The sequence below is a fragment of the Grammomys surdaster genome, unplaced genomic scaffold (assembly GCF_004785775.1).
Source record: "Grammomys surdaster isolate TR1022 unplaced genomic scaffold, NIH_TR_1.0 332274, whole genome shotgun sequence".
Taxonomy (NCBI): Eukaryota; Metazoa; Chordata; class Mammalia; order Rodentia; family Muridae; genus Grammomys; species Grammomys surdaster.
This window is the reverse complement of record NW_021627533.1, coordinates 1-11,935: the sequence shown is the minus strand read 5'-3', so window position 1 is coordinate 11,935 and position 11,935 is coordinate 1. Positions and strand designations below refer to the sequence as shown.

At 54.4% G+C, this 11,935-nt stretch overlaps 1 protein-coding gene across 1 annotated transcript; it reads right to left on the bottom strand.

Moving 5' to 3' along the window:
- Nucleotides 1–2,572: 2,572 nt before the first annotated feature.
- Nucleotides 2,573–11,379, bottom strand: LOC114616483 (platelet-derived growth factor subunit A; the record flags this gene model as incomplete). The annotated part of the gene is made up of 4 exons (XM_028761937.1): nt 11,272–11,379; nt 9,843–9,939; nt 4,841–4,945; nt 2,573–2,760 (listed from the first exon to the last, which is right to left on the bottom strand). Coding segments are annotated over exons 1-4 (453 nt in total), but the record flags the coding sequence as incomplete, so codon positions are not given.
- Nucleotides 11,380–11,935: the final 556 nt, after the last annotated feature.

Below are 11,935 nucleotides of genomic sequence, written 5' to 3'. Positions count from 1 at the left end.
CTAGAATCCCCCAGTGAGGGGCTGGGGTGTGGCTCAGTGGTAGAGCCTCTGCCTGGAATCCCCCCAGTGAGGGGCTGGGGTGTGGCTCAGTGGTAAATGTTTGCTTGTAATGAGAAGTTTTGGGTTTAACCTACAGCACTACAAGGAAAGAAAAACACACACACACATACTGCAACCAGGGCTGGGGGGCACATATAAATGTGGCCGGTGTGAGCCTCATCATCAGCCCCGCCCCCCACCCCCTGCTTACCCAGAGTCTGGGACTTTTGGGTCCATCTCCCTCCATCCAGGTCACCAGCAGCCTCCACCCCAAATGCTGCAGGCCTGGCATCCACAATGGGGCTCCTGTTCCACTGACCTTTTGTCCCTTCTGCCAGAGCCTGCAGTATCTGGGGCCCGATGTCCCCTCCTAGCTTTGGGTGGGTGGCAATGATGGTGCATATGGGTGAGTACTTATGGTAGGGAGAGCCTAGCCCAACCAGGCCAAACTGGTCCCTTTCAACTGATCAGCACCCTGCAGAGTCCCATATAGCACAGGAGAGAAACAATCGACCCAAATGGGTAGCAGTGTCAGTGGGAATTGACAGTCCCTGTCCCAGGGGCTGGAGACACATCTGGTCACACTACCCATCCCTTTGACCATGTTTCCAGCATGGGAAAACTATTCCTAAACTCACATTGTAATAGCTTACTCTTCTAACCCCTCCAGGCAGGAGGCAGAGGAAGGATTACCTCAAATTTAACCCCAGCCTGGGCTACAGAGTTCTAAGCCAGACTGGACTACGCAAATCCATGACAGGCAGGCAAGGAACAAAGCCAGACAGACTGAGAAATGGAAAGACCTACTCTAGATCAATCACCTATACCCAAAAGGACAAGATGGCAGGTTTCCAGAGACCCCCTCCACATGCTGTCTGAGGGACCCGAGGCCCCTGGTAGACTGTCCCTGCTGCTAGCCAACCTCCTGCTCAACCTCTGAGGGTGGACTGCAAGCCTAGCGAGCACCCCAGACAAGCCCATGGAACTCTGGGAAAAGTCCATGGCTTTTGATGGGGTGTCCAGTCCTGAAAATGTGGGGTTTGTTCAGCCAACTCTCCCTGGAACTCTTTAAGCCAGACGTCAAAGTCAACTACAGATGTCCGGGTTGTGGGGCACAAAGGAGCTGCTGAGTGTAGGTCCTTACCAAGAAAGGTGTCCTCCTGGCACCTCCCTTCCACTGGGGCCAAGGGTCATGGCAGGGTTGGGGGTTGAGATAGATTTACTAGGATGGAAGAGTGGGGTCTGAAATCTTCACACATGATCCCAGGGACCCTGCATCCCCCGAAAGTATCATGGCTACAGAAGCCTGGCTCTGTCAGAAGCGGATGTTGTCCTCAGAGTCATTCTAGACCCTTAGTTGTCGCTAGAGCCCAGATCCCACTATCTGCACCCACTCAGCCACCCAATGGTCACATGTTCAGTCAAAGGGCTTCAACCTGTTGGAGCCAGTTTTCAGACTGGAGACCAGCTTGGAGCAGTTCTTAACCGGTGGGTTGTGACCTCCCCTGGGGGTCGCATCAGAAATCTTGTATACTAGATATTTACATTATGATTCATAGCAGTAACAATTATGAAATAACAACAAAATGATTCTATGGTGGGGGAGGGGTCACCACAGCATGAGGAACTGTATTAAAGGGTTACAGCAGTAAGGAAGTTGAGAACCACTGGTCTGACTGACAGAATACCAAAGGCTCCAGCACCAATATCACAGAAATGCACACACACACAAGACAACCAGACTTCAACCACATTCTTAAGTCGCACGCCCAGAGAGGGGACTAAACCTCTGGGGTCTGGAAACCCTCCACCATCCAGCAAGGAATCGAGCAACCGTATCCTCTAAAGCACAGAGGGACACACAGGTCCAGAAGGGAACAGACTCGAGTTCCACTGTCATCTATGTAAACAGTGACAATGCATTCAAATTACGGGCCCCAAAAATCTCTCATGGTGATATGTGGCTAGTTCCTCTGAATTAAAACATGTCTTCTTAGAGGGAGCTAGGAAGACTCAGAAAGCCTATGAAACTTAAAAGGCTTGGGAAGCTCAGAAAGTTACAAGATTCATAAGTATCCCTCCACATATACATTTAAATAGTAACTACTGTAAAGGGAAAACTCTTTACCAGAGCAGGGGAGAAAGTTCTAGAGATGCAACTCTCTCCAGTCAGTGCTAGGGTGGGTGTTCCTGTGGAACATCTGCCTTTGAGCTACCCACATTCCTCTAAGCAATCAAAGTGACCTCATTGGCTCAGCAAGCTGGACTGTGGTGGACAACCTTCTTGTAGTGCCCAACCTAGATGCTATCCTATCCAGGATGAAGAGACATTTGTTCACAACTCCCCAATGACACAACAAGGGACCTGAAGCACAGTGTGACCACTGAGTATCCCACAGTCCCTCCGGTGTGTGTGACTGAAACCAGCCCCCTGGCCTATATGGAGCTGTGTGCTAACAACCCTAAGCCACGTGCCTACCCTGATTCTCAAGCCGATCCATCAGCCCAAGAGCATTTAGCAAGACTGGCTTACCTTGACACTGCGGTGGTGGACCCTTGAGGGCTGGCACTTGACGCTGCTGGTGTTACAGCAGCCGGTACAGCGCTTCACCTCCACACATGGGGGCCAGATCAGGAAATTGGCTGACGTGGGGTCCACCTGGCTCCGAGGTATCTCGTAAATGACCGTCCTGGTCTTGCAAACTGCGGGAATGGCTTCCTCTACAAAGGCAAGAGTACCATGAATAAGAAAAACTAGGAATCTACCTGTAACACACAAAAACAAGACCTCCGATCTCACAATCCAGAGACGGCCACCTAGGCTGCACCTGGGCAGAATCTACCCTGCGGCAGCCCCTAGTATGAAAGGACATGCTGGTTGCCAATAGGTCCGTGAATGTACAGGGTTGAAACTCACATCAAAGCTACGGACATGGTTCAAGGCCAACCTGGGCAATTTAAGGAGGTCTTATCTCAAAATAAAATGTGAAGTCAGCTGGGAAAATGGCTCGGGGTAGAATATCTAGAGCCCCCAATTGAAGGTTGGGAATGTGTCTCAGTGGTAGAGCCCCTGCCTAGAATCCCTCAGTCGGGGGAGAGGGGGGTGTGAATCAGTGGTAGAGCCCCTGCCTAGAATCCCCCAGTGAGGGCCTGGGGTGTGGCTCAGTGGTAGAGCCCCTGCCTAGAATCCCCCAGTGAGGGGCTGGGGTGTGGCTCAGTGGTAGAGCACCTGACTAGAATCCCCCTGGGAGGGGCTGGGGTGTGGCTCAGTGGTAGAGTATTTGCCTACCATCCACAAGCCCTTGGTTTTGTCCCCAGTACCCTTTCTTGCCTTTGCAAGCCAAAGGGTGGGGGACATCAGAGGAGCAGCTCAACCCTAATTTCCACATAGCCCAGGTCAGAAAACTACACTTATTTGTGTCCCTGAGAACAGCCAGTCTGGGGCCATCTGCTTGGCAGGTGTGCATAGCAGATAAGAAATCCCCTCAGGACCCAGGGACACACACCCTGCTCCTCTTCAGGCAGTCCTCATTAACCCCATTTAACCCTAGACACTGTTGCTCACTATACATAGTGGCTGCCTGGTAACGTCTTTGGAAGTAGCCAGTGTGGGGAGAGATGGCTGAGGTACCAGGAAGGCTCTGGGGCCTATCCACTGACTGACCTATCAACACTGAAGGGGACCTAGACTCTATCTATACTCAAGAGCTGAAAGGAGTGATGTGCCAGCTAACTAGCAGGAGTGAACCACACCTAAGAGACACAAGAGATATGCACACCACCAGCTGGAAAACACTCCAGAAGAGCTTCACAGCTGTCTTCAGACTCCCTGGGGGTGAGGGGGAAAAGCATGAATGAACAGGGATGGTAGACCAGACTTCAGACTCCTCCCTGCCCTGGGGGGGGGGGGCAGCATCGGCCTTCTGGATGTGAGTCCCTCCAACACAGAGGCCCCAAACACTGGGCCAGGCACACTGCTCTGGGCTCCCGGGCTTGGCCACTCTGTGTTTCTCATGACAGTCCTTGTAGAGAGTCTTCTAAGTGGGTCTTTCGTAAGGGCCTCAGCTTGCAGTCAGTTCCCCTCAGCTCGGTAGTGAGTAGGGATTCTATAGTCCTAGCTGGATGACTGAGGTTTGGTTGGAAGCTACCATCTATTCTCACCTCAGGAATGTTCCCTGACAACTAGGAATAGATTTAAAAAAAAAAAATCTACCCTTTTACTGGTAACTAAATCTCAAGAGGGATCCACTTACACAGAATCACATATTCCACCCTATGAAAAAAATATACAGGTCTTCGGAGAATATAATTTTTTTTTCTCCCCAGAATGAGGGCCAGGTGGAACCCTAGAGCCAAAGGTGAGTGAGGTGAGGTCTATGGAAGAGGTGTCCTCCAGCTGTGGGCCCCAGTACTATCCAGGCTACACCCAGCTTCTGCAGCTGAAGCCCAGGAGCATGCTGGAGCTCACATCAGGAACTAGACATTAAGCATGGCCACATTTTCCAACGAAGCCTCCTTGCAGACAGGCCCTGACAAGACTGGGCACCTAAGGAATTTGTAATGTTCCCTCCTGGAAACTCTTGGCCCAGGCACAAGACTGCAGAAGGGCAGGCAGGAGACACTATAGAGGAGAAAGAGGGCTGCCTCCATGGGGAGGGCGAGGGGCCAGCGAAGCCTTTGTTTGGTGGAGGAGGGATGTGTGGCTGTGCCCCAGGCCTCAGAGTTAGCAGGGAGCACTCCCAGCTCTGGTGGGAACCTGCCCCCTCCCAGCTGCCGCACGACCTTCCTCTTCCTCGCTCACCAATACTTCTCTTCCTGCGAATGGGCACAGGCCGCTTCTCAGGCACATGCTTAACGGCGTGGGACCCACGGGCTCTCAGGCTTGTCTCCAAGTCATCCTCAGCCCCTAAAAGTAGAAAGAAAAATACGGTAAAGAGCCCACATTTCTGTACCATACCCCTGGGTCCTACACAGCTGAGGCTTATACAGCAGGTTTCAGAGCAGGAGGACAAAGGGCCCAGTCCCCAGCCTCAGACCCTCTGCTCGCTGGCTCGCATAAGGTTGACAGATGTGCCTTCAACCATCTCCCCTATTATCATGTCAGTATGCATGTCCCCAAAGTACAGCTCTCCTGTGAAACTCTGAAGTTCTTTCAGGAAGGCATTCAGGTACTCTCCCTTATGAGTCTGAAGGGAACCCTTGAGGACTGCGCCAGGTCAGGAAAGTCCCAAGGCCACCCAGCTGGGCCCAGTTCTGGAGCAGTACCACTATCGCCTGTGAAGCAAAGATGGGAAGGGTGGCTGCCTCTCCTGCTGTTGTGTGTACAGCGCCTCCCTCTTGTAAAGCAGGCTTTGATGAAATGCCCTAACCTCTGAGGGGCATCGGAAGCAACGCCAGACTGGGCTGCAAGCCAACCTCCACTGTTCCTGAAATAAGCCTGCTCTGAGGGCCAGAGGCCATGAGAAACAGCAAAGGGGTGCGGCTGGAAGCTGAGAGGAGTGAGGCTAGAGTCCCCAGGGCCGGGTGAATAAGGCAGTGAGGCATACAGAGAGGGCGAGCAAAGCAACAGCACCTGAAGGAGGGCCACTAGGTGTTTAGCAGAGGGAGAGCCACCGACAGAGGACAGAGTTAAAGGTCAGCCTGGAGAACCTAGCCCCAGAGACACACTGGCCGGTAACAGAGGAAGAGGCTGCTACACTGGCCCCAAATTCTGCAATTCCTGGAGACAAGAGGACACAGAGCCCTGTCACATGATGTGCAGACATTATCAGCCCCAGATATAATTAATCTACCCCTCGCTTTCTCAGCCTATACCATGCAGAACTCAAGCAAAGTTCTCCCTCCTTCCCTCTCCACTTTTTCCCCAGGGACACTCTCCCCTGCACAATCCCCCATGGGTCCCAACGCTTAGTGACATCTTATCCAAATGGACAATCCTCTGATACAAAGCCTACTAGGTACCACACCATCCACAACCAACAGGAGACACGCCAGCCTCCTCCACCCTGAGACATCTCCTACCCACACATTTAAGATAAAAAGCAAAGACTCGCCTAAGGTGTGAATGTCAACGATGAATCTGAGCCCAAAAAACTATTTAAAATGACTCAATGTTCCAATGGCACCGATTTTATTTTAAGACCCAAAATAAGATCAGAACTGCTCATGCAGTAAAAAGTTCCCACCAACCAACTGTTACAAAGAAGCATCTCTTCACAAAAAAGTGACACGGTGAGTCACGACCTAGTGATGACCACCCTGCTGTATGACCAATCCAACAAGAAATGAATGGGCCATCCACTCACAGGACCTGCGAGAGTAGGCAGTGGTACCAACTGTGGTCCTCTGATACCTCACTTGCCTTAACGTGTACATGGTAGGTGTCACTGACTTTGCAGTGGCCAGGGCTCTAGAGTCCAGAGAAACTGAACAAGACAAGCACAAGTCAGAGAGGCAGGTTATGGTGAATCCCTTCACCCAGCAGGTAGAGGAAGGAGAATGAAGAGTTCAGAGTTCAAGGCCATCCTCAGATACAAAGTAAACTCAAAAGTCAGCCTGGGACACACAAGATCCAGTCTCAAAAAATTAAAAACAAAACTAAAACTCAGAAATAAAGACCAAAAGAAAGCTGGGACCCTCCAAGGCCCAGCGCTCAACAGGTCCAATTCCCCAATCCAGTGTCTCCTGATTGAACTTCATGCAGACAAACTCAGCCATAGAGACTGGCCACAGCTCCTACTCAGACAAGCCCACCTTCTGCCTCCCCCCCACCCCAGATCAAGATAGGTGATCATGAGCCAGATGTGGTAGCATAACAGAAGGATCTGAAGCTCAAGGCCACCCTTCTCAAGAAACAAAAACAGGTTGGTGATGTAGTTCATCTGAAAGAGGGTCCAGAACACACAAGACCCTGGGTTCCGTCCCCAATACTGCATTAGATAAGTACCCTGATGAGTGTTTGCAAACTTATTCCTCTGGAAGTAGAGGCAAGAAGATATCCTTGGCAACATAAGGGAACTCAAGGGTAGCCTGGGCTACGTTGAGACCACAGCTTTAAAATAAAAAAAGTAAATAAGTTAACAAACAGTCACAAGCTAACTGTTTGACCCACCACCGTGGCATCTTTGATGTATGCCAGATGGGTTCTTTGGAAGTCTAAAGATGTTATCCTGTGTGACACAGCTGAGTCCAGCATGAATTAGTGGCCAAGCCCCTTTCAGGTCAAAGTCACCTCCCTTTATCCCATGCGGATGTGTGAGTGACAATGTCTGGTTACTAGAGAAAGGACAGACAGAGTCCATTAGCCCTGTCCTGGCTACAATATTGTGAGTAGCCTGGGATGGGATGTTTATGTATCAGTTACTCAATGACCCATGGGCGCCTGGCCAGCAACTCTAGAGAACAAAGCTCCCGTTACACCCCACACACACACATGCTCATGATCGACCTGAACTTCTGAGCTGCAGTTCACAGCAAGGCTGCATGCCAGTAATGGGTCTTTGGACCCAAAAGCCACCCTGGAAGGACCACTTAGAGCTCCTTGACTCTGCCATGGAATGCTCGGGGCTCGGGGACATTCTTGGCAACGTACTGGAATCTTGCCACCTCTGGAGCTGGGCCACACAGCCAAGGAGCTCCAAGGTTGGGAGGAGATGCCTTCAGGGTTTCCCCATCTGGAAAATGGGGATGCTGCCAGCTCACTAGACAAGCCGTGTGCCAATCACAAAGCCCCACCCACTTGGGTGAGGAGTTGGCTGGGGAGCCTGGGACACCCCTAAGCTGCTCTCTGCTCCATGCAACCTAGATATAGAGACAGCAAGAATTCACCTGGAGAGGCCATCCTTGGAGATGTCCCAGTGAGTACCCCTTCCAGCTGACTCTAAAACTGACTACCACAGCCAGCCATCTGCAGCCTCCTCTAGCAGCCAGAGCCACAGGGCACCTCACTTCAAGAGGAGACAGAATGTGAATGACAGCCAACCAGCCAAGACTAGTTTCTAAGTAGTTTCCACATCAGAGCAGAGGAACAGCCCAGCAAGGAAGACCCCACTTTGGGTTGGTGTCACAGTGGGTCCTCCAGCCCTGACTTCCTAGAAGTCCACACCCACACTTGGCTTCCAGAAGTTTCTAAGGGAGACCCCCAAATGTCAGACAGGTTGAATGAGGGTGGGGATGTCCTAAATACACACACACACACACACACACACACACACACAACCACCACCACCACCATTCTTACAGAGGCAATTTGAAACCTCCAGGGGCCCCAGACAACCTTTTCTCTTTGGACCCTCCCAAGGAGGAGGCCCCAACCCGTGAGCCTCCAGTCCCCCCTCCCAACCCCCTATAGGGCACATCAGCTTAACCTTAACAGAAGCTTGGTGCTAAAAGCATTAATGGTGGGGGGTGGGGGAGGCGTGGCTGCAGGGAACAGCATAAGAATGGTCCTCCCAGCAAGTGAATGGGCCATTTCCCTCAACATCCAGACAGCAGGAGGCCCAGCCCTAGGCTTAAGCAGGCCAGGAAAGCAGTCTGACTTCTCCAAAGCCTTAGAGGACCAGTAAAAACTCAGCGAGTATATTCCCCCGAGTGACCCAAGCCAAGTCCTCCACCCAGGCCTCTCAAAAAAGGGATCAGATCAAACCCCCTGACCCAACTCTTGATCTCCAAGTGAAACCCTAGGCCTGCCACTCCTGATAAGGATCAGGCCAAGGATTTCCTGGGTCAAGAAACTACTGAAACGGGGCCACCTTGTTAGAAAATGGTTTTGGCATGCAACAAGAAACAGTTCAGCCCTCTCCACCACCATAATTAGGTACAAATTTCCAAATGGCTAGACCATGTGATTTTACTTAATTCTCTCACCACTCGACCTTTCTAAAAAGTTTTCAAGGAGGGGGAAACCATCACTTAGGATTCTTCACTCTAGCACCTTTTAGCTCCTCCTGGCAAACTCGTTGGGGCCTTTTTTTTTTAAGTTGGTAAATTTTAATCCCAGTGTGTCCAAAACAAGAAAGAAAAAAAGGATTCCCAGGCTAAGTGTTCATTTTGAAAAGGTTATTACAAAAGACAAGAGGAGACCACGTCCTCCAGCATAGAGGCTGCCTCTCCCATCCCCAGTCATCCCCATTTATTCTAGCCCTCCTCGATCCCCGAGTCTAATCCAACCCTACAGTTACAAATTGTTTTCTACAGTGGCTTGGCTCTGCCCAGAGGCGGGAAGCCCCCAAAATAGCCCCAAGCGCCAGTGTCCCAGGCGAGCCTTTTTACAGGATGGTGTTGAGAAAAACATCGACCTCCTGCGGCCACCACAGGGACCCAGCCCCGGGCGATCAAGGCACCAGGGAGTGGAGTTTACAAAAGGCCCGGACCGACCAGCTCCTCAAGCGCTCTGGGAACCCTCGCCAGGAGAAGACCAGCCACAGGCACGCTCCTTCCCGGCCCGCTCCCGCGCTCCCCGGCCAGAGGCAGCCATTGACACGCACACCTGGCAGGGTCTTTCGGCACATTCTAAAACTGAACTTTCAGTGACACACCCGCTGCGTTTCCCTTAAATGTAAAAACAACCCCCGGGCGAGCGAAGCAACCCTCGGCTGCCGCTGGGAGAGAAAGTGGCAACTGCAAGAGAAACGCCTGACTCATACGCCTGGGCGTTTATGGCCGGCGAGTGGAGTCTGACCTTTCGGTGCGCTCCTGCGCAGCGCCCGGCCCGGCCAAGCGCAGGGTACGGTTCCTCGCGCAGCCTGCCCGCCCCGCCGCCCGCGCCCTCCTCGCAGCCAGGGCAGGGCAGGGGCGCGATTTACCTACGGAGTCTATCTCCAAGAGTCGCTGGAGGTCCCGGATGCTGTGGATCTGACTTCGAGCCAGCCGCTCGATCAACTCCCGGGGTATCTCGGCTTCCTGCAAGCAAACCACACGGTCAGGACGCGCCCAGGGGTTCCAGCCCGGCCCCAGGGGCCACGCAGCTCGACCCGACCCTCGCCAGGCCCTAGAGTCAGAGGATCGGGTGGGGCTAGATGGGACCCCCCCTTTAATTCCTCCACACTATTCCTATCTGTCTGACCTTGGTTAAAAAAAAAAATCCCAACACTGCCTTGACATGTTCAGACAAAAAGCACCCGCGTTCTGGCCCTCCCCAGGGTGTCTGGGGGCAGCCAGGGGCCCGAAGAGTTTCTGGCTTAATAGCTACATCCACATGTAGAAACAGAGGGTCGAAATGCGTCACGCATCTACGACTGGAGTCACAGCAGTCTCAACACTTTAATCTAGCCTGAGGGTTCAATTTCACTCCGGGAATCCTGAGCCGAGCCCGCAGGGGAGAGGGTCTTCGATCTCTCCCCGCTGCCCACCCCCCAACCTACAAGCACGCACGCCGGGTCGCTCCACCCGTCTCCGGCCCAGTCACGGCCCTAGCGCCGACTAGGACGCCCAAATCCATCGGGGCTTAGACTGCAGGGAATGCAAGGAGTTAAATATCCACCTCGCGCCTCTCCCGTCCCTGCCCAGACCACCTCCCACCGTTCAGCCTCCCCCACTCTCCCTCCTGGTTTTTTAAAGGGAGTCAGGGTCGCTGGAGGACTCAACCACGAAGTTCCCACGACAGGGGCTGTGGAAAGTCATTCATCACGGCTAAGCTCCCGGAGAATGGGGGGGGGGTGGCGGTGGGAGGGTGCGGGCGCCTGGCCCGGCCCCAGCTGCCTCCTTCAGCCACCTGTAAGCAGGCCCTGGGCGGGCGGAGACTACTCCAGTCCTGCGTCGGACTGGGTTTGGGGACCGGGAACTGGGGACTGCGGCTGGGCGCTGCCCACCCTGCCCAGTCGCGGGCTTCGGCCGCACCCTCCTCTACCTGCTCACTGCCCGCCCTAGTCCCCTCCCAGGGCACGGTCAGTTTACACACACCCCCTTTCCCGCTGCCCGCACCCCGTTACTGCATTGTCCGCTGCGTTCGGGCTGCCCCTTCTGGAAAGGTACCCACAGCCCCCCGAAGTTTCTGCCCACGGGTTCACCTCGCGGCTCCCCCGTCCCCCTCCAAGGCGGAGCGACGCAACGCGCTGGAAACTCACCAGACACACTTGGGCATGGCAGAAAATAGAACCCAGTTGGGATTTTTTTTTTAAAATTACACCACCCTGACAAAATCAAAATGCTCTTTGCAGAGCTTGAAACAGGTAGCCGAGGGGGGCGTGCGCCGAGGGAGCCCAGAAGGGACAGAGGCGCGGGGGTGGCACCCACCTCGGCCAGGGCATGGGCGAGGTATCCGCAGCCGAGGAGCAGCAGGCAAGCCCAGGTCCTCATCGCGTCCCGAGGCGCTGGAAGCTCGGCAGGGAGGCGAGGCCGCGGGGCGGGCGCTCCAGCCGGGCTCCTGTGGCGGCGAAATTCAGTACCATCCCTCAGGGAGCGCGGCCCGGAGGAGGGTGGCGCGGAGAGCGGGGAGCCTGCGGAGCGCGCTCGGCGCGAGCAGCGAGTGCAGAGCCAGCGAGGAGGAGGAGGAGGAACAGAGTCGCGCCGGGAGCCTCCTGGGCCGCCGGGTAGGGGGTGGGGACGGAAGGGGCGGAGGGCGGGGGCTGGGCTTCTTCCTTGGTGCGTTCCCCGTGCTGGCCGCCGCCGCGCTCGCTCCCCGTCGCTGGCTTTAGGAGCGACCCGGCTGGTAAATCCGCATATTTACTGCCGTCAGCCCCGGGAGGGGACCACGGAGCGTGGCTGCAGCTGCCGCCACACCACCGATCACCTGTCTGGACGCTCGGCCCGGTACCAGCTACCGCCTCGCTTCTCCCTGTGGGCTGCGGGCAGCCCCGAGAGCCTGTCCCCCGGCCTTCCTCTCGCCACTGCCGCCCCGGGCCGGGCACGGCGCGGCCCAGCACGGCGCGGCCCGGTGGCCTGCGTGCGCCCCTCCGCG